The sequence below is a fragment of the Puma concolor genome, chromosome B1 (genome assembly GCF_028749965.1).
Source record: "Puma concolor isolate L17-30 chromosome B1, mPumCon1.1.hap2, whole genome shotgun sequence".
NCBI classification, from domain to species: domain Eukaryota; kingdom Metazoa; phylum Chordata; class Mammalia; order Carnivora; family Felidae; genus Puma; species Puma concolor.
Window position 1 is genome coordinate 40465723 of NC_141670.1, and position 23460 is coordinate 40489182.

A 23460-nucleotide genomic window follows, 5' to 3' on the forward strand; every position below is an offset into this window, starting at 1 on the left:
CCTGTGATATCCCTCCCACTTGTGGGATACTGTGTAGAGGGTTTGGTTCTTGACCACATCTCTGCCCTTACCCTTCTTGATGTGGACTTCTCTTTATATCTTTAGCTGTGGAGGAGCTGTTCTGCCAGTCTTCAGTTCCAGAGTGAATTGTGTTGTATGTAGTTGTTGCCTTGATGTGTCCATAGGAGGTGAATTCAGGATCCTCCTACTCTGCCATCTTCCTGAGATCTGGGTTTTTCTATATTGCAAAGAATCCTGTTGGGATGTGACAGGGATTGCACTGAATCTGTAAATAGGTCATTTTGGGTAGTCCTGACATCTTAAAAATATTAAGTCTTCTAGTCTATGAACACAGGATGTCTTTCTATTTATGTCTTCTTTAATTTCCTTCAGCAGTGTATTACAGTTATATTTCTTTCTAAATCTTTTTGTCCTCCCTTCTTAAGCTGTTATGAATAGCTGCCATTAGTTGACATACTAAAAACCAGTGCAAAGGGTTTGGTAAGCAGTTTAACCTATAAACCACAGATTTGCTCTTGCACATTTGTGAACTTTGATTCAGACTTTGTTTCTTGACCCAGAGTTTGGATATCATTTATTTCCTCTTATCAGAGATTCCTGACTTCTTTCCAGAGCCACATAACTGGTTTGATAATTTTGGTTTCTCCTTTCATGAATAACAAAGGACCATAAATCATTGGTAAATGATATATTTTGTTTCTGTATTAGAGCCATTGTTTTCCTCGGCATCTTTAGACCTAGTGTCAAATGCTGTCATTTTCTCATCGCTGAAGTGATCACATCTTGAGGTTTTCTAATCTCACTTTCAGTCTGTCTTAATTATCCCATTATTTTCTAGATTTTTGGTTCTGGACTCACAGTTGCTAATCCCATTTAATTGCCTAAACTACAGGCTGCGTTCAACATTTCAGGCTGTTTATCTTGTTCTTTGGTTATACTTTGACTTTTCTAACATTCTACTACTAGATTTTATAATCTTGTATCTTTTCTTTTATGGAAAGAAACCAAAAGAAAGACCTTCCAGTTACATGGTTTATATGTGTACTCTGAAAAGTAGTAACTGTCTTTCTTTCAAGGAGAAGGGAATGGTTTTCCACTGTCAAAGAACAGAGAAATGCTGTTTAGGTAGGTAGTTATTGACACTTAAATGAAATGGTTCCTTGTGCTGTTCCGGATAGATTGTTTCCACCACAGAGATCGTTATTCAGTCATAAGAAGGTAATATTTAAAATAAATAATCCACCAGAATTTAAGATGTTTAAACAGTTCAAGTAGCTTTATTACATTTATGTTTAGTTTCTGATTAGAAATTTGACTTTTTGGGGGGCTCCTGGGTGGCTCAGTTGGTTAAGTGTCCGACTTCGGCTCAGGTCCTGATCTTGCGGTTCGTGGGGCCTGCATCGGGCCCTGTGCTGACAGCTCAGAGCCTGGAGCCTGCTTTGGATCCTGGCTCTCCCTGTCTCTCTGTCCCTCCCCTGCTCACACTCTGTCTCTCTATCTCAAAAATGAACATTAAAAAAATTAAAACCAAAAAGAAATTTGACTTTTTTAATGTTCTTCAAAACTAATGGTTCTTTTTTGCCAGCTTTTTTCCTAAAATTTGGATTTTTTACTAAAAATTGAATAATCGTAAGATGTATTTTAAAAAGTTTTCCATGTCCCATTAAGTTATTGATTTAGAGTTTTTATCATTGTTGGGTATTAGCTCACCCAGGGAATAAAGGCTCTTATATAAAGTAACACTGGGATTTTGTGGACTTAAAATATTGCTGTTAAAAAATGTTTAAGTTTAGAAGAAACTGTTACAGCCAAATGGAATTAAGCTGTGATTCAGATGGAAATCTTCAACCCCACCCTGCCAACCTAAACCACCCCTTCCAATTTCCAATACCCACATACCTTATCTCATCCTTGTGTATCAGCCACTAAATTCTTGCCTTTGAATCTCCCTCCTTTAATTGTTAATGTTAAGGTATAAGTGGTATGTTACGTCTGGGTTTTTCTGTATGACATAGTTTTATTTTCTGTTGTTTTGTCCCCCTTTCCTCATAAAAGCTCTATGAAGATCTGTGAAAAGCTCTATGGGAGAAAGATCTAATTAGATATGCAAAAGTGTTCAAATGCATAATAATATCTAGAATTATATAGTTTATTTTGAAGGAATTTTGCAGAAGAAATAAACGTGTTAATCGTTCTTCAGATGATTTGTAAGCCTGCAGTTACATCAAATCTACAAGGTGCTAGGCCTCTGGATTTCATCATTTGCCAGCTGAACCTGAAATCAGCTGTATTCGGTAACCTTAGAACGCCTCACAGAGTAGTCTGGAATGTTCAGTCCTGGAATTGGAGTACAGTTGTGTGCCATCATTTACGTTTATGAAGTTCTTGGTTAAAAATTAGACCCATAAAGAAAACGGATTCATCTGGCAATATTTTGTATTCAAAGCTTATTATATTTTATTTAACAGAAACGCCCACCAAAACATTCACCCAGAAAACCAAGAATTAGTAAGGGTGCTTCGGGAGCAACTTCAAACAGAACAGGTACTATTGCTATTATATAAATATGTGTATTTATGTAAGGGGTAGATGTTGCTATTCTCCTTACATATGAAATGGTGATGAAACAATAAATTACTGTTTGGAAACATGGGGTGTTCTCCTGCTGTACTAATTTAAGTGATTCTATTGATTGTATATTTTCAGATTAGGCAAATGACTAGTTTTAACTATTCAAATGTTTTCATATGCATGTTTGTTTATTCTGAGAGAGAGAGGGAGAGAGAGGGAATACCAAGCAGGCTCCACATTTTCAGCGGGAGCTGGATGTGGGGCTTGAACTCCTGAACCTGTGAGATCATGACTTGAGCCGATATCAAGACTTGGACACTTAACCAACTGAGCCACCCAGACGCCCCAAAACTGCTTTAAAAACAGCAGTTTTCCGGGGTGTGTGGGTGGCTCAATGGGCATCAGACATTGCCTCAGGTCATGATCTCACGGTTTGTGGGTTCAAGCCCCACATAGTCTTTGCCCTGACAACTTGGAGCCCATTTTGGATTCTCTGTCTTCCTGTGTCTCTGCCCCTCCCCTGCTTACACTCTCACTCTCAAAAATAAACATTAAAAAAAAACAACAACAACAAAAAAACCCGGCAGTTTTCCTATTAGTTATTTGTGAGGAAATAATAACTATCTAATTGGGCTTTAATGAAATGTAATGGAAAAACTATTTTTTTTTTTTAAGTTTATTTATTTATTTTGAGAGAGAGACCACATGTGCACATGCAAGCAAAGGAGGGTCAGAGAGGGAGAGAGAATCCCAAGGAGGCCCCATGCGGTCAGCACAGAGACTGACAAGGGGCTCAGTCTCACAAACCATGAGATCATGACCTGAGCTGAAATGAGTGAGACACTTAACTGACTGAGCCACCCAGGCACCCTAGATAAGCTATTTTTCTAACATCTAAGACCTACAAAGAAATGACTGTAAGGGGTGGCTTTTTTTTTTCCTCTTCTTTTTCTTCAGTGGTCAAAGTTAATAAAACTAGTTAGGCAAAAAAAGAAAACTTTTCTGCCTCTTCTTTGCTTTTAACCAAATGGACTCTCTACGAACCAGAAATGTATTTCATGAAGGCTGGAATAAGTAGGATATTATACACCTGCATGCCAAGATAGCTAATATCAAAAAAAAACAACCCTTAAAAATTGATTTCCCACCAATTAAATTTTAATTCCAAAGAGGGTTTTATAATTTATCCATTCACCAAATATTTATTAAACATCTACCATATGTCAGACATTGTTGTGGGCATTGAGGATTCAGTTGTGAGCTAAACAAACAAGAATTCCTGCCTTCATAAAATTTCAATTCACTGATGTAAAAATAGCTTAAGCATGTTAATAGTACTCTGTTCAAAGGCTGTTGTTATTAATAATTCATACTGGGATAGTGTTTTATAATTTACAGAGTGCTGTCACATTACAACTATCTTATTTAATCTGCAAACACAAGTAAGGCAACAAGTATCATTCCCATCTAACATGTTAGATCACTAAGATTTACTTAAATGCACACTGGAATTACATGAATAGATCTGGCTATCCAGAAGTCCTACACTGAGCTGGATATTCCAGATTTCTTTGCACCACTTTCCAGTTCACCTACCTCACACATGGCATGTAGCTTTAGTTAGAATAAAGCTAGTGACCTAGCCCTTCCTATGCGGGTCTGTATGGTAACCACTACTCATATGTAGCCATTTAATTTTAAATTGACCAAAATTAAATACAATTTAAATTTCAGTATGTTTTAATTACACTAGTCACCTTTCAAGGACTCAATACTCAAAGATATAAAGGAGATACCCATTACTGCAAAAAGTTTGGTTGGACAGCACTGGTAACTGGTAATTGTTTTTGTTTTGTTTTAGTTAATTTACAAAGAATAATAAGATAAAAGGTAGAGAGGGAGACTTAATTAAGTGCTATGTGTTTTTCTGTTTTTCTGTTTTAAATAATATAAAAGACTATAACATCAAGGTGTGACCATAGCTTATAGAATATTCTAGTATTTTAGGACTGATAAGAAATAGGAGATTTTGGTTATGTTTATTAGTTTTAGGTGACAAATCTTTTTTTTTTTTTTTTTACGTTTATTTATTTTTGAGAGAGCACAAGTGGGGGAGGGGCAGAGAGAGAAAGAGACACAGAATCTGAAGCAGGCTCCCGGCTCCCAGCTGTCAGCACAGAGCCTGACGCAGGGCTCAAACTCACAAACTGTGAGATCATGACCTGAGCCAAAGTCGGATGCTCAACCGACTGAGCCACCCAGGCACCCAGGTGACAAAAATCTTTGATTTGGTTTACAACTAAGAATAGTTCATATTTAGTGAATTCTATAATTTTTTTTTTTTTTTTTTGGTATTTGACGTTTTTAATGCTGGCTACTTTATAAGAGGTGTGCTGGGTGCTGTGAATATAGTTTTTTATAAGTATCTTCAAAGATACACATTACATACTGTGCTAGATTCCTTCCAGTGCCTGGGTCACTGCAGCGAGTCCTATAGGTAAAGTGCTCCTTCATAGCACTTACATTCTGATGGGTTCTTTGATATCTGGATGCTTCTTGTAGTGATGATTCTATTCAACATTCCTATTACAATCTCATAACAGTGATGTAACTGGGGAACATTAAATTTTATTAATCTGACCATGTGGAAGATTAAGTTTAAGGTACCAATGGTATTAAATTTCCTTCTTCCAAAATGACCAATATTCTTTGCAAGTTTAATTCTGGTCCCTTTGTGAGGCACGGCACACGTGCAACACTTACCAGGAATGTATGAATGAAAAAGATGTAAGAAATGATTAAAAGCTATTAACTTGGGAAACCGCTTGATATATCTTTAGCTTTTGCATTAGCTCAGCCTGTGTTTCTCAGAATAACATAGTCATTCTAACAGTGAAAGAGAAACTCCTGAGTCAGTGTAGGTTTTTGTCTTTAAAATGTGCTCAGGAAGGAAGGTAGAGACCGTGGAGCTTAATAAAACAACAATTTGGCTTCATAATTTTATCAAACTTATAAGATTTTAAGCTAATGCACATCTAAAACTTGATGAGGATTATATACTATTGACTGTGTTCTTAAGTATAATTAAGAGATAACTTTGAAAGCCTGTGTGCATTGTGTAATTATGAATCCCTGTTTTCTCCTCAGGATGCCCCTGCTGCTGCTCGACAGCAGTTCTACACTGACATGTATTGTCCAATCTGTTTACATCAAGCCTCCTTCCCTGTTGAAACAAACTGTGGACATCTTTTTTGTGGTAAGCAAACAATAGTATATTTGGTAAAAGTGACTATTTAGACCAAGACCCATAAATGTACATGGGCTGGATTCCTAATTTACTTTTTATTTATTATTAAATTATTCCTAATTTACATTTTATATTTCACAAGTGGGGTAGGTTGCTTCTGATATCCTGTTAGCCACTTTTATTTAGTATCTGTGAGCTCAAAGATTAAAAGAAACCTAATTATTCAACTTCTCAATAAACAGAAATGTGTTTCTTTGAATGGTAATTCAAGTATATGAATACCATGAGGGATTCATTGAATCCTTCATTGTTTATCACTTTTTGGTAGTCCTTCCCAAGGCAGGAAGGTTCTCTCAAGGACCCTGCCCAAGACCTTCCCTTAGCTCTCCTACCTCCTTTTTATCCTGCGTCAGCACAAAAGTTATTAGCCTGTTGTGTGTGTGTGTGTGACCTTAGGAGGGTTTGTAAGAGAGAATAAGAACACAGAGCATATAGTAGGACAAGAAGGAAACACCAATTTCACACTTACTTAGTATCAGTAAGGGGTGCTTTCTACCTCTGGGCATTTCTTTCCTCCAGAAAGATTTCATAGAGAACGAGGTATCATATAGTCATTGCTTATTGTGCTCCTATGAGATTGAGGAGAGTCAGTTACTACATATCTGCTATGTGCTGAACATTTAAGTTACTTCATTGTGTCAAACTCCAGATACGAGGAAACTGAAACTGAGCTAAGAAATTTTATAAAGGGTAACCCAGCCAGAGAAAGAGCCAGATTTTAAATGTAGGTCTACTTCAAACCCTGTGGTCAATTCTATTACGTGATTAGTGGCTTACATAACTACTCTCTACTTAACATTTATCCATACACTAGACCTGTTGTTTTATTTGTAGTATTTCTTTCTTGTTCCAATGGCTATATTCAAGATAGGGTTCTAATTGTTCCCAAAATGTACCCATTTTCCATTTTAAGACTAATTTAAAATATAGCTTAAATGATCCTTTAAGTTTCTTTCTCCCTATTGTATCTTTTGTTTGGGATTATATAGAATTATTAGGTATATAGTGCTATTATTTATGCTCTCAGGGATGGCATAAATACTTTGAAATCCATATCATGCAATGCAGGGTTTTCTATACCTTTTCTATACCTGACCAGTCCTATTATTGCATCATCCATTAATTTCATTGTCTTCCCTAAAGGTTTTGCCTAAAGTAGCTAACAAGTTATAAAACACTTATTTCAGTGTCTTTGTCTGTTGGGAATGCTAATGAGCAGCAAAATTATGAAAGATCAGCTACAGGGAATTAAATGACCACAGAGAAAGCAGATACTTTTCCCCCTCTCGAACCTCTGGTAGATATTCCTAATCAATTGGACATTCTTTCTTAGTCTGGATATGGCCTAAATGGCCATCCTTTAACACAATACTTTGGACAGGTGTTAAGAATCAGTGCGGTTTGGCAGGCTAGATGAACTCTATTTGCCAGCCCAGGCTTAGGTAATTCACTGAGTGGATAACCTAGTCAATTCAAAGATGGCTGTATTGTGTTCTTGGTTTCTGGGTCTGACGTAATTGGGTAGATTGCTTCTGATATCCTGCTGTACTTGCTAGACACTTATTTACTGTCTCTAGGTTCACAGATTCAAAAAACTTGTTACTCAGCTTCTCAAACAGAAATGTGTTTCTTTGAATGGTAGTTCAAGTATATTGATACTGTATATATCCAGAGCACCTTAGCTTGGTTCCTATATATGGAACTACAGTTCTGTTCCTTTACAGTGTGTTAAGAATAATAACAGCAACAGACTTCATCTTACTTGCATTTGTAACCCACATTGTTTTATTTAATTCTCCAGCAGTCTTATGAGGTGTTTTTCCCATTTTACAAATAAATAGATTGAGAGAGATTGTGACCCAGATTAATGTCATTGTCTCTCCCACCATCTTATTTAGGTGGATCTCTCTTTTTATACAGGGGGAAGGTTGAAGAAAAGGGAAAACATTAAGCATATCACAGCTGATGTGTGTGAACTGAAGTGTTTGATTTGCTGGACCATAGTTTTTCTGTGCAGGCAGTGGCCATTACATAATTTGCAAAACAAGGACATCTGTACCCCAATTTGTAGAAAAGAGATGTGGGATTAAATAAGTTAACATATGTCAAAACACATTGAACTTTTGAGTGAAAAGGTCATAGATAAAACTAAGGCATCATTACAGATGTTAATACTGACAAGATTTATAAGTTTTGCTTTCATATAGTTTCTATATGAAATTAGATTGCTCAAATTAATAAATATTAGCTAACACAGCACTCTGAAAGTAGGAAAAGATATCAGATAAAAATTCTTTAGCTTTTAAATTCATCTTTAAATCACTGAACCAGTTTTTCCCCACAGTCACTGTAATGTCCAATTTGGATAGCCTTTGCTTAGCCCATTGGATGCTCACCAGTCTCTTTACATACCACTTAGTTCTACTTCTGGTATTTGCTCTTTGCTATTCATAAAACTTGGAGCATCCTCCCTCCTGTTTTCTATTTCTAAATCTTACCTATCCTACAAAGTTCAGTTCAAATCCTTTCTCATCTACAAATGACTCTCTGATATATCCCAGAATTCTCTCTCCTACATACCTTTTGTACTTAAAGTTAATATTACATAGTTTGAGATTTAACTACCTTCTGATTGATTTCAGTATGTCACCTTGGACTTCTCAATTTGACTGTCATTGCTTATTCCAAATTCTAGACATTTATTTGATCTGGAAGAATCAGAATAAGGAACGCAGAAGGGCTAACCTAGGTTGCTAAGACAAGGATAAGAAGACAGATGGGGCGCCTTTGTGGCTCAGTCTGTTAAGCATCCGACTTCGGCTCAGGTCACGATCTCATGGTTCGTGAGTTCAAGCCCCGCACTGGGCTCTATCTTGACAGCTCAGAGCCCGGAGCCTGCTTCAGATTCTGTGTCTCCCTCCCTCTCTCTGCCCCTTGCTCGCACTCTCTCTTTCTCTCTCTCTCTCTCTCTCAGAAATCAATAAACATTAGAAAAAAACTCTTCTTAAAAAAAATTTTTTTAAAGAATACAGAAAAGATCTTGGAGGTAGAAGTGAGACTGGAAGCACTTAGTTCAGATTCACAATGGGACCTGAATGGTCTGAGAAACAGGCGTCCTGCAGAGAAGAAATGAATTGGGCCCTTAAACATCAGATAGGATTTTAAAGTATTCCTCCTCCTCTTTCTTCTTCTTCATAAATAAATAAATAAATAAAATAAAATAAATATTCCTTCTTCATTTGTTACTGGTCTGAACTTTAGTGCTTATACACTTAGCTTACCTGCTAATTTTGAGGTCTATAAACTCTTCCTTTAAGCTGTGTTTAGTTGTTTTGCTGCTCATGAACAGCTTCAGGCAGAAAAATCATATCTATCCAGTACAAAAGTTGGTTGAATTATTGAACTAGATTATAAACTTTATTAGGTCAGATAGCAGGTAATTTTTGTATCCTTTGGTTCCTTATTCATAGTACTTTATTATTATTATTGATACTACTGTAATTTGGCATTCTAAATTTTTAAAAAAATAGAAGCTATGTTTTTGTAACATATATACCATTTGGAACAGAAAATTTATGCTGTGATTTGTTGGTTATCATATTTGCAGTGATGTTCATTTATTTTACATAGGAAATGCAGTATTTTCTATTAAGCCTCACAGTATTGAAGCAGTTAATGTATTCTTGCTTTGGATTGTATAATTTTATCTTAATTGGTAGTTCAAATAAAAATATTTTTTAATGGCTGGGAATTATTACCAGATTTGAATTTGCCTGAAATGAAATGAAATAAAAATATTTTAAAATAAGATGATGCTATAAAAATATTTCAAATTTGAAACTTTCTGAGGACTCATGGGCTTTAAAATTTAAAACATCAGTATTAATGTTTTTTTTTCTCATTAGGTACCTGCATTATTGCATACTGGCGATACGGTTCATGGCTTGGGGCAATCAGTTGTCCAATCTGTAGACAAACGGTAATGTTTGTATCCAGAAAGCATCATTTATGCTAGTTTATTTTGTAAATTTTTATAATTTCTGTATCTAAATTTTGAATTATTTTTATTAAAGTTTTTATTTACATTCCAGTTAATTAACATATAGTGTAATATTAGTTTCAGGTGTACGATATAGTGATTCAACACTTGGATATATCACCCTGCGCTCATCCGGGATTAAGTGCACTCCTTAATCCCATCATGTATTTAACCCATCCCTACCCGCCCCCCCCCCCCCCTTGCAACCATCAGTTTGTTCTCTATAGTTAAGGGTCTGTTTCTTGGTGTGCCTCTCTCTCTTTTTTCTTCCGCTTTGCTCATTTGTTTCTTAAATTCCACATATGAGTGAAATCATATATTTGTCTTTCTCTGACTGACTTATTTCACATAGATAATACTTTCTAGCCCCATCCACATCATTGTAAATGGCCAAGATTTCATTTTTTATTATGGCTTAGTAATACTCCACTGTACATACATACCACATCTTCTTTATCCATTCATCAGTCGATGGACATTTGGGCTATTTCTGTAATTTGGCTATTAGAGTATTTTTGTATCCTTTGGGTAAATACCTAGCAGTGCAGATGCTGGATCATAGGGTAGTTCTATTTTTCCAAACTTCTATAATGTTACCCCCTTATTTATTTTTATTTTTTTATTTTAGAGAGAGAGCACTAGTGGGGGAGAAGCACAGAGGGAGAGAGAGAATCTCAAGTATGCTCCACACTCAGTGCAGAGCCTGATGCAGGGCTCAATTCCACAACCCTGGGATCATGAGCTAAGCCAAAACCAAGTCGGACACTCAATTGACTGAGCCACCCAGGCATCCCTCCATTATTTTTTTTGGGGGGGGGGGGGTCTTACAGACACTAAAAAAAAAAGAAAGAAATTCCCTTTGAAATCCTTCAGTTGTAATAAAAAACAGCTGCTAAATGAATCCTCCCTAAAATTCTAATAAGTCTTTATTATAATACTAGCAAAGGAATAACTGAACTAATCAAGCTTAAACAGATATTTCCCCTACATATACTTCTTTTGAAAAAAATATTTTTCCTTTTTTATTTATTTTTAATCTGCCCTTCTCCAGTGAGGGTGTACGTAGCTTTCTATGATGGATAATAATTTTTTAAAATGTCTGTTTTAAGGTGCCTTCTTAGCGCAGCTGGCAGCGCGTCAGTCTCATAAAATGTCTCTTTTGGAGACATAACCACATTACATTATCCAGAACAGATCAGACCGTTATAGTTAGTACAGAAGCTACTTCAGGAGGGAGACAGTTTTTATAAACATATATTGAAGACTGAAATGTTAGCACAGATGATATGTGCCACATTTTCTCAATTTCTTTGACAAACTGGAAAAACAAAATACTGAAAAACCCGAGAAAATTAAGTCTTAGTTTTTTAATTAGCAAATGTAGTAAAACAACATTCTAACAGTTGTATACTATTTTTTCATAATTTCCTATATACTTATTTCTCATTTAAAATAATATTGGGGCATTCGGGTGGCTCAGTTAAGTGTCTGACTTCAGCTCAGGTCCTGATCTCATGGTTTGTGGGTTCAAGCCCCGCATAGGGCTCTGTGCTAACACACAGAGATTCTGTGTCTCCCTGTCTCTCTGCCCCTCCCCTGCTCACACTCTGTCTTTCTCTCTTTCTCAAAATAAATAAACATTAAGAAAATTAAAATAAAAATACCTTTCTAGTAATGAGTTATTAACATGAAAAAGACAGCAGCTCCTTAGGAAGTCTTCCAAAGTGCAAAATGAAGTCCTAAAAAGGATAGAGAGCTTCCAAGTTGTCAAATTGAACACATATATTTACTATTGCTTGCCACCCCACTAAAAGAACAAGACATTTTGTAAAGGCATAAACCCACAGAGATCAGAAAATAAACAAAATGATAGAAGAGGTGACAATTTTTGAAAAATTCTTGGTAGAATATAACAGACATACACAAAATAAAGAAGTACTGCTTATTGAATTACCACAAAGCAACACTTCAATAATCACCACTCAGATGAAGTAGAAACTGGCCAACAGCCCCCAGAAATTTCTTCGGGACCCCTTCCAAATCTCTACTCTCTCCTACATCTTCTAGAGACAACTACTATTGACTTTTATGATAAGCATTTCCTTGATTTTCTTTATAGGTTTATTACCTTAGCATGCATCTCTAAGATTATTGTTTAATTTTGTCTGATTTTTGGACTTATTGTTATATGAATGCACATGCACAGATACTTTCAACCCTTGTTCTGGCCATCCACTTACCCCCATTACTGCCTCCCTTTTTGGTGTAGAGAGAGAGGTTCAGGGCTTTATCTTTTTTCCTCCTTGCTTGTACATTCCCAAATTCTGTGTCTTTCACATTTGACTTTGTAGCACATGGCAGGAGGAAAATAGTTTTTGTTTTTTTTTTTTTGGGCACTGCCTCTGTGGCTGATTTAATATGTGACACAAGCAGTCAACACTGAAGTTTATTTGCCAGTACCACCTCTCATAATCTTTAGCTATCTTCCAGCAACACTGAGACCAGGCCATAGGTCTAGCATTAAAGAACTAGTTCCACCACCTGTCCCCTTTTTGGCTCTATCCATGGCTTTTCATAGGGTGTATATGTATTAGCAGGTGATATCCTTTGGATCACCCATAAATTGCTAGAGGCTAAAAAGGTGGAGATAAAATTGTTTTTATATAATAGCTTTTGGTTCCCTAACTTTAGAATAATTCATCCTAGAAGCAAGACAGGTGGCAGATACCTGCTCCCCATCCTGTTTCGCTGGAAATAGTGCATAGGCTGCTGCTTCCGACTGTAACATACTCACCACTTCTCTTCCTGAATGTATACGCTAACATACCAATAGTCCTACCTGCACTTCAAGGGCCGGCTTATGTTTCCAGTATTCTGAGCACCCCAAGCAGAAGTCCTTCCTCTGAAGCATCATTATAACCCCCACCATAGTGCTTTGTAACAGGCTGTTGAACAGGTCTGCCTCCCCTTCTATCTTGGGTGTTGTGGTTAGCAAGGGGCAGGGCTATGTCTTCATTTTGGGGGTACATGTAGCCCTTAATACAGTGCCTGGCCCACAATAGGTACTCAATTATTATTTACTGAAAGATGCATTTTTATTAACATATTTGTGAAAACAGGCTGTACCTGCTTTCCTACCACCTTCAGTTCTTCGTCAGTCCTTTGTTTGGAAAGCATCTGAGTTTGGAAAGCATCTGTTTGGAAAGCTGAACTGATGAAGGATAAAAACACCTAGATGATTTAAACCTAAATCTGTTACTGCTCCTTCCCATTTGTATCTCATCATACATTTAGCATTTCTATAGACATTGTTATATTTTTAAATATACTGATTTTTCAAAGTACTGTCATCTTCAGATTACCCCAGTTATGTTCCTGTGATATTTGTGTATACTCACCTCTACCATGGAGGAAACCAGGCTAAAAATATTGTGTTATATTACAGTGTCACAAATTACCTTTTAAAAAAAAAAAAAAAACTTTTTTTTAATGTTTATTTTTGACAGAGAGAGAGAGAGACAGAGCATGAGCTGGGGAGGGGCAGAGAGAGGGAGACACAGAATCTGAAGTGGGCTCCAGGCTCTGAGCTGTCAGCACAGAGCCTGACGCGGGGCTCAAACTCACAGGCCACGAGATCATGACCTGAGCCAAAGTTGGACACTCAACCAACTGAGCCACCCAGGTGCCCCTACCCTTTTTGATTATAGTAGAGACGGGTGCTTGAGAGTGGGTCCCTGCAATAACTTAATCTCTGTATTCTGTTTGGTAGCATTCAGAGATATTTCAAATACCAGTGAGGTTGAAGAATAATTTTGATCAAAAAAAGAAATTCCAGGGGCACCTGGGTGGCTCAGTTGGTTGAGTGTCCTGCTCTTGATTTCAGCTCAGGTCATGATCTCACCATTCATAGGATCGAGCCCCATGTTGGGCTCTGTACTGACAGCACGGAACCTGCTTGGGATTCTCTCTCTCTCTGTCTCTCTCTGCCCCTCCCCTGCATGTGAACCCCCCCCCCAAAAAAAACAAAAAACAAAAAACCAACTTCCCTAATTTTTCTCTCTCAGAGTGATATATATTTTTATGTCACTTTGCCCCTGAATATTTTTTTCAGTTCTTGTATCTTCAAATATTTGTTAGTTCAAACAGAGAACTACTGGCTTTATCCCTGGTGTGAACTGGAACATATTAGAACCCGTGTTTGGATAAGGTACGCATTTGATTTTATAGGAATTCAGATTACATTTTGCATTGGATTTTATTGTAAGGCAATGATAACTTACTTTCTTTCCCATGTTGCCTTTATTAAAGGAAATTAGTGAAATATAAATTTAGAAGCTTTTCTCATTCTGTTGAATAATAACACAAAATGAAAAAATTAATGCTGTAGAAAGGTTTAACAGTGTTTTTTTGTTTGTTTTTTGTAATATACAGGTAACTTTACTGCTAACAGTATTTGGTGAAAATGACCAGTCTCAGGATGTTGTATCATTGCGTCAAGATATTAATGATTATAACCGGAGATTCTCAGGGCAGCCCAGATCTGTAAGTAATGTTATAGCAGGTGCAAAGTTACAGTATAATGATACTTCTCTTTGATAAGGTGAGATTTACCAACAAGTATTCTTTGACTGTAAAAGAATCTCATTGTTTATGTGTTTAGGTAAAGTTTTAACAAACTTCATCGTTGTTGTCAATCACTGAGTTACAGCTTTTCCAAGAACTACAGTTTTCTGTCCAAAAAAAAAAAAAAAAAAGGATTATAAAAGTCTTTATAAAAGAGGCTTATAACTTGGGATCTTCTGAAAAGTTTTACAGTTGTGTTTTCCTCTTTTTTACTTACCCTGGTTTCCTGTTTGAAATGTTTTCCTAAGTAACCCTCGGTGTTAGGCAGTTTTTTTGGTATATCATTTTAGCTACTCAAAAACATTTGATTTTTAAAGAACACGTTCACTTTACAGTTTACCTCCTCCTCCCAAAAAAGGCGTTTGATAGATTATATACTGTCACATTTTACTGACTCATTCCAGTTTTTTCAAAATCTAACAATTCTAGAAACATGTGCATGACTGTACTTCAAAAATCAGAATATTCTAAGTACAGATTTATATGGAGGGCCTAGACCTCTCCTCTGAGCTCTAGACTATACATTTCCATATCCACTTGGATGTTCCATAGGCACCTCAAACGTGACATGTACAGTATTGAATTGCTTGTCTCCTCAACTCAGTTTACTCTTTTTTCAGTCTTAATTGTTTTGATTTCCTTTCCCTCATTCCCTTCATCTGATCTATAAATAAGTTGTATCATTTTTTTCTCTCTTTTTGGGAGATCCTGTCATTTTAATTTCATAAAAATGTCCTGTGTCTATAGCCATCATACTAGCCCAAGCCACCATCATCTCTTGCTTAGAATAACTGCAAGTGGCCTCTTCACTGTGACTTTTTTCTCTGCACAGCAGCCCAAGTGATATTTTGAAAACATAAGTAAGACCATGATATTCTTATATTTTAAAACTTCCAATGTTGTGGAATAATGTTCCAACTCCTTACTGTGCTTACACAGCCCTGTATGACCTGGTCCCTCCCTTCCCCTCACCCAAAATGCTTCACCTCCACCAGTCACTTTTCAGCTCTCAAAATACACTCCAAGTCTTTCCATCTAATGCTTTCACATGTGACCCCTTGGTTTGGGGTGCTTGTCCCTCTGCTCTCGTTATCCTTTAGGTCGCTCTTAAATAGACCTTCTTCAAAGAGGGTTGCCCTGATCAGCTAAGGTATTCTCTATTATTGTCCTCTATACATTTCCCTTTGTAGCATTTATTACAAACAGTACTCAAATCTTGTTCAGTATCCTTTTCTCAGTAAACTAAAAGCTTCATAAGGGCAACGACCATGTTTATATATTCACTGTTATATTCTCATTGCCAATTTCAGTGCCCTGGTATACAGTAGGCCCTTAATATTTGTTGAATAGATTAATAAGCTATCCTTAAGAATTGATACTACTACTTTCCATCAAGAATATAAGCTGTTAAAATGCTTCAGTATTAAACACTTGTGTGCTCTTGTGCACCCTTGCACATGTTCCTTATACTGTGATGTCATATACCTTTAAAGGCATACCCATGTGGATAAAGGGTAAATATTCTAGATGTTTAAACAGAAAGAAAATTTAATCCACAGTTATCTGGGAGCCTCTTCTGCTATTTTTCATCCAGCAATTTTTTTTTACATATTCTGCAGTAACATCTATAGGATGATTCTTTGAAAATTCACATGTTCCAAATTCAAGACTACCACTGACCTTAAAAATAAATCATTTTAAGATATCTATTAATATTTGTAAGTGTGAAGCATACCATTGCTCAATTATTATTTTTTTGGTACATATCAGATATATAATAAATAAGAAATCTTTGTAGGTTATGAAATTATAGTGTAATAGAAACATTTAGCTCTTAATTTGATATTCTGTCACCTCCAAAGTTGAAGTAAAGATTGTGATTAATATATAAACATTTCTTAATAACCCATTTCATACTTCTTATCTATTTATTATAGATTTTATATAAATGACACCATCTGAGAAGTGAACAAATAGCTCTGATAAAGGACAGAAAAATATTCAAAAGATATCCTATCTGGTCACTAGAATATTTAAAGTAACTGACTATAGACTTTGTGAAAGTTGTGCACCTGTCTTGCTTTCAATATTAGTTTCTCCCATAAAGAATAGGAAATTAACATTTAGAATGATTCTAAAAAGACCATTTTGTTTTTTGTGACCAGTTTTCCAAAAAGGATTTATAAGATAATCTGGTGGAGTTTATAAAACTGTTTCCTTAGAAAATAGTTCTTCCCATTTTTATCTCTCCCTCCCTCTCATTTGGTACTTGTTAAACACACAAGATACATACCTAGACTTGGATATATAGGAATTATACAGATTATTAAAAATAGCTGAACTGTTACAGTGGAATGACCACAGGAAGGGACTTTCTTCCTTTGGTCAGTTTCTCTGCATCTCCTAGCCCCTGAGAAATGAGATAAAGAAAGAAGTTATATTGAGAAGTCATGGTAGTTCATTACCACACAGGACCTTCTAGATCATGTAGTCAACAAACAAACTACACAAAACAAATGAGAAGTTTGCAGTCAGAGGATAAACTAACTCGCTCGAAGCAATACAAATAGATACTAGTACTTATTTTAAGTTTTATTTAGATGTATTTTACATGTCATAAAGTGCAACCTGTATACAGTTCAATGGTCTTTCATGTATTCAGAGTAAATATAATTGGATTATCACCATAATTAATTTTAGAATATTTTCATCATTCCAAAAGCTTTAGCCATCCTTTCCCATTGTCCCCTTTCCTGTTCTCTACCCCCAGCCCTTGGCAACCACTAATTTACTTTCTGTCTCTATAGATTTGGCTACTTTGACTATTTCGTCATTTCATTGAAATGGGATCATATAGTATTTGGCCTTTTGTCTTTGGCTTGTTTCACTTAGTGTTTTCAAGGTTCATCCATGTTGTAATACATCTATCAGAACTTCATTGCTTTTTGTGGCCAAATATATCACATTTTGTTTATCCATTCAGTTGATGGACATTTGAATTGTTTCTGTTTTTTGGCTATTATGGATAATGTTTCCATTAACATTTGTGTACCAGTTTTTCTGTGGACATATGTTTTCATTTCTCCTGGGTATATACTTCATTATGGAATTGCTTGATATTATAACTCTATGTTTAACATTTAGAGGAACTGCCAGATTGTTTCCAAGGAGGCCATTCATTCCCATCAGTAGTGTATGAGGGTTCTAATTTCTCTGAATCCCCAATTTTCAAAAATTTATATAATTTGTAAAATTTCAGCTGTGAAAATTATGCTCACTTATGTAAAATCCCAGTAATTGATGTTTCTGTACATATTCAGAAACTTAATCATTTTCAGAAAGGTAGGGTCTGGCTTTCCAAAAATCACTGTGGCAGTTAGTAATTCACTTAAACTCAAGTTAAGCCGAATAAACATCCTAAGATGGAGTCCCTTTCATTGCTGTTCTTAGACTGTCAGAGTCCTCCGAGTTACCGTGTCTTTAACGTATACTACTTATATATTGTCTAGCAATTTATAAAGATCTTTTGTATACAATATCTCTTTTAGTTCTTACTAGTCCTTGTGGCATATCATACTGCATTAGTTGTTGCTGGATCTCTAGTAGGTTAAACAACTTCCCCCAAGGTGATTGACTTGGAGTTTAAACCCAGACCTGTCTGACTTTAGAGCTGAGACTTGATAAGTTCTTCATTTCGTTTATTTTATTAATTCAAATAATAGAGGACTTGAGTTTTGCCTCACTGTATCCTCTATTTTCAAGTTTGTGGACATTTTAGTTGCCTTTCAGTTATCTGCAATAAGATCTATTTTATAAGAACCTAGTAATGAAAGATCTGTTTGAAGTAAAATGTGTAACTAGAAAATATATGAAACTCCTAACTCATGTTAACGGAGTTTGCACATTGTAAGAAAATTATATTATTTTGAAGTCTGACATATTAGATGACAAATCATATTTGTTCTTTCCTCTGCCAGATTATGGAAAGAATTATGGATCTACCTACTTTACTGAGGCATGCATTCAGGGAAATGTTTTCAGTCGGGGGCCTTTTCTGGATGTTCCGCATCAGGATAATACTTTGTTTAATGGGAGCTTTTTTCTATCTTATATCACCTCTAGATTTTGTACCTGAAGCCTTGTTTGGAATTCTAGGCTTTCTAGATGATTTCTTTGTCATCTTTTTGTTGCTCATCTACATCTCTATTATGTATCGAGAGGTGATAACACAGAGACTAAACAGGTGAAAAAATGTGAGTTTACTAAAATATTTCAGCTAATACGTGAAATCAAACAGAAGGACCCATGGCAGCATATGGCATTTGAATATTATTATATGAGCGTAAAACCACTGTATGACAAACATTTGATTTCATTTGGCAAATGTCTAGCAATATATGACTGGAATTTTTACATGTACAGGTTCTAATATTAAGGTTAGAATTATAATAATAATTTACAATTATATGCTGATTCTATGTTGTCTATGAAGTGTCTGGAAAAAATATGGAATTATATAAAAAGGGATGATTTTTATATCTTTTTTTTCCAAAAATTACTCAGATTAATTGGATGTATATAGTAAGATATTGTTTTACAGTTTATCCAATTTATCCTTCTCAGTGAGTACCTATATGGTAATATATTGGTATGAGATACGTTTAAATATTTTTATTACAATAAAATATTGTACAATATTGGGGGAAAGTCAGTGTTTCTTTCAGTACTAGCTAAGTTTTATGTACTTGGAGCAGCTGTGCTTTTCCATTCTGATATAATTGTTTGCTAACAGCTAAAAGTGAAAGAAGAAACTTGAAGTTTATAATTTGATTTCATATACTAGCTTATAAGACACTTCTTAATCAATAGAAGAATTAATAAGATATAAGACGTTTATCTCCAGTCAGCACTCTTGATTTTCTCACTTATGACATTTAAACAAGAGTTTGGTCCTTTTATAAGAATAGTATATACAAGTAACTGTAAAGGGAAATTTTTTTCAGGAACCTCTATAATACTGCAAACACATAGTAGTTTGATGCATTTCTAAGGAAAGTAGATTTTCATGGCAATGAGCATTAAAGACATTAGGAGGGTAAAGGAACACTATTTAAATTTGACAAGAGAAATTACTGGTGAGCTATACCAACAAAACGGCCAAATTTGCTTTTCTCTGGTCAGAAGACTTTTTAATACTGTCCCTAGATGGCAGCATAGAGCCCAGATTCCTCAGGTCTAACCGAATGTGCAAATGTCTGAGGCAATTCAATAAGAAAAGTTATCTTGCTTTTTTGATAGCTACAGCTTAAGTCCCCAGTGCTCTCATCTGCAATTTTCTGGTTTAGAATATCCAAAACCACAAGTGTTATGAAATCGTAACTCCCTCGGGTGGCACTGCTCATTTGTGAACTGCTCATTTGTGAACTAGTCCTTGATGCTAAGGGTTAGTGTTGGATCTGTTACCTGCAGTCACTGATAGTCATACTGTCCGTTCGTGTATTAGTGAGCCTCATTATGTAGTGATAGGGAGAGGAAAACCAAATCTATCACATTCTCTCAAGTTCATCAGACTAATTAGTCATCAATTAATGAGATGCTGAATGAAGTATCAGTAACAGTGTTTTCTAATTTGGGCCTAGGACAAAGCTGCTTGTCATAGAGAAAAAGTGCTTAAATATAGCACATTATAATTAAAGCATTTCTTGCATACTTTTAATTTTATTGTTAGGATAGTTATGTGAAGGCCTTCCTTTTCACAGATGAAACCCATATGTTACAGGTCAAAGTTTTTTTGCCTGAAGCCACACACAAATAAGTGACTGAGCAGGTATTATACTCTTAGTAGACTCCCTAGTATGGGTTCAAGTAGATCTGAAGGTTATGGAGAGGGGAAGCAGGAGAGAAAGTGGGATCCTTGGGAAGTCTTTCAGAACACATTGGAGTACCATAACTTAGGTGATCCTAAAGGAAAGGTCTAGAAAGGTTATATACCAAGACTTCATGAATCCTAATTCTACACTTCCAAATCAAATGTCTAATACAGACAGTGGCATGCTTCATAGAAAACATTTCAGCGGCAGTCACAAGTTGAAAAGCTAATGAGTTAAGAGGTTGCTATACTACCATTTACCAGACTAGAAATGGATTTTTCACCAATTACAGATTTGGTGTAGGGCTACAGCAGTGTCATTTTTTGGAAAGGATTTAATTTTCTGTGCATGTATTCTGCTTCGCGTGTCATGTTTCTAGTTACAATTTTATTGTAATAATTGGAATTCCTTCTAAGACTTTCCTGGTAGAGGTGTATTGTACCAACTTTGTAACATACAAAAACACTATATAAAGTGAAGTCTTATTAAACTAAAAAGGGAACATGTAGACATCTCAGAATTTTAGACCTGCTTATTATGTCCTCTTTACTGATCACTGGTAATAAACATGTAAGGGATCTGAGAGAGTATTTAAAGTAAGTAGTCAATCAGTGTTTTAAACATCATAGTAATACTTCTATGATTCAGAGTTAGATCATATAAATCAAAAGAACTATTTGGATTTTTGTAAATAGCAATATTGTAACTTTCACAAAAACACGGTCCGACCCCAGGAGCAGAAGATAACTTTGGGCAGCTCTGTAGGGAACAAGATGAAGAAATAATTATTATAACTGTCCACTAGAACAGTGGTTTCAGCTACCACAGTTCTCAGCTTTTGAGAGCAACAAGAGACGAAAAGACTTTGTCAGTCCCTGTGGCTGTGCAGATACATACCTCACAGGACTATTTCAGCGGACTCGTGGTTTGGTCCAAACTTTGTGATTTAAGTTGTCAAGCAGATATTCTTTTGAATAAAAGCAACATATCTAAAATTAAAAACTTGTGTTATATTCCTTTCTTCTAATATTTGCTTTAAAATTCAGAACTCCTGAAATAGCATTCCTTTTCCACTAATGGACGTCTGATGTCTCATCACATTTCTTCTATTTTTTTTTTAATGTTTATTTGTTGGGGTGCCTGCGTGGCTCAGTTGGTTGAGCTCAGGTCATGATCTCACAGTCCGTGAGTTTGAGCCCTATATTGGGCTCTGTGCAGACAGCTCAGAGCCTGGAGCCTGCTTCCAATTCTGTGTCTTCCTCTCTCTTTCTCTCTGCCCCTCACCAGCTCATGCCCTGTCTCTGTCTCTCAAAAATGAATAAGCGTTGGGGCGCCTGGGTGGCGCAGTCGGTTAAGCGTCCGACTTCAGCCAGGTCACGATCTCGCGGTCCGTGGGTTCGAGCCCCGCGTCGGGCTCTGGGCTGATGGCTCAGAGCCTGGAGCCTGCTTCCGATTCTGTGTCTTCCTATCTCTCTGCCCCTCCCCCGTTCATGCTCTGTCTCTCTCTGTCCCAAAAATAAAAATAAACGTTGAAAAAAAAAATTTAAAAAAAAAATGAATAAGCGTTAAAAAAAATTAAATGTTTATTCTGAGAAAGAGTGCACATGCACAAGCGAGGGAGGGACAGAGAGCAGGGAGGGGAGGTGTTGGGTGGGGGAGGTGGCAGCTAGTCTTAAACAGGCTCTGCACTGTCAGCATAGAGCCTGATGCAGGACTGGATCTCACCATCTAAGAGATGATGGCCTGAGCCAAAGTCAAGAGTTAAGACTGAGCCACGCAAGTATACCTCATCACATTTCTAATTAATTATGCTTAGATATTGTTAAATTGAAAAAGCAGAAATGTTTTGTTCTTGAGGAAAATTCTTTAATCTGGACAATCTATTCTGGACAATACAGGTGAATTAGAAATTAGGCCTGTACCCTGATTCCCCACTCCTGTTTCTTTTGAGTATATATTTGATAACTGAAAGATTCTTTTTTTTAACTTATTTTTTTAACTTTAATTCCAGTATAATTAACATAGTTAATATTATATTAGTTGCACGTATACAATACAGTGATTCAACAATTCTATACATTACTCAGGGCTCAACATTATAACTGTACTCTTAATCCCCTTCACCTATTCTACCCATCCCCCCACCCATCTCCCCACCAGTTCTCTATATTTTATATAGATATGTAATATTTAAGAGTTCTGGTTAAATAGGGATGCCTATATCTTTCTTAGATGTTTCTTAACTTCCATAGGAGTGAAATCATATGGTATTTGTCTTTCTCTGACTTAACTTCACATACCATTATACCCTCTAGATCTATCCATATTGTTGCAAATGGAAAGATTTCATTCTTTTTTATGGCTGGGTAATATTCCATTGTGTGTGTGTGTGTGTGTGTGTGTACATATATGTACATATATATACACTATATATATATATATATGCACACACACACTGAAGTTTGTGTGTGTGTGCGTGTATACATATATATGTGTGTATACATATATATGTGTGTATACATATATATATGTATACACGCACATATATATGTGTGTATACATATATATATGTATACACGCACACACACTGCAACTTCTTCATCAGTGGACATTTGGGTTATTTTCATATCTTAGCCATTGTAAATAATGCTGCATTAAACATAGGGGTGCCTATATCTTTTTGAATTAGTATTTTCATTTTCTTTGGGTAAAGACCCAGTAGTGGAATTGCTGGATCACATGGTAATTCTGTTAATTTTCTGAGGAACCTCCATACTGTTTTTCATAGCGGCTGCACCAGTTTGCATTCCCACCAACAGTGCAAGAGGGTTCATTTTTCTCCACCTTCTCATCAACACTTGTTTCTCAGGGTTTTGATTTTAGCCATTCTGACAGGTGTAAGGTAATGTCTCATTGCAGTTTTGATTTGCATTTTCCTGATGTTTAGTGATGTTGAACATTTTTTCACATGTCTATTGGCGATCTGTATGTCTTCTTTGGAGAAATGTCTGTTCATGCCTTCTGCCCAT

At 36.0% G+C, this 23460-nt stretch overlaps 1 protein-coding gene across 6 annotated transcripts in view; it reads left to right on the forward strand.

Annotated features, from left to right (window-relative positions):
- The window catches only part of RNF170 (ring finger protein 170), a 43819-nt gene extending 22386 nt beyond the window's left edge, over positions 1-21433 (forward strand). For all 6 annotated transcript variants that reach the window (XM_086703572.1, XM_086703571.1, XM_086703574.1 and 3 more), the window contains 5 exons: positions 2490-2565; positions 5740-5848; positions 9805-9878; positions 14370-14480; positions 18539-21433. In XM_086703572.1, coding sequence (XP_086559698.1) covers positions 2490-2565; positions 5740-5848; positions 9805-9878; positions 14370-14480; positions 18539-18808 — 640 coding nt within the window. In that variant the 3' untranslated portion in view covers positions 18809-21433. The remainder of the gene's footprint in view (positions 1-2489; positions 2566-5739; positions 5849-9804; positions 9879-14369; positions 14481-18538) is intronic.
- Positions 21434-23460: the final 2027 nt, after the last annotated feature.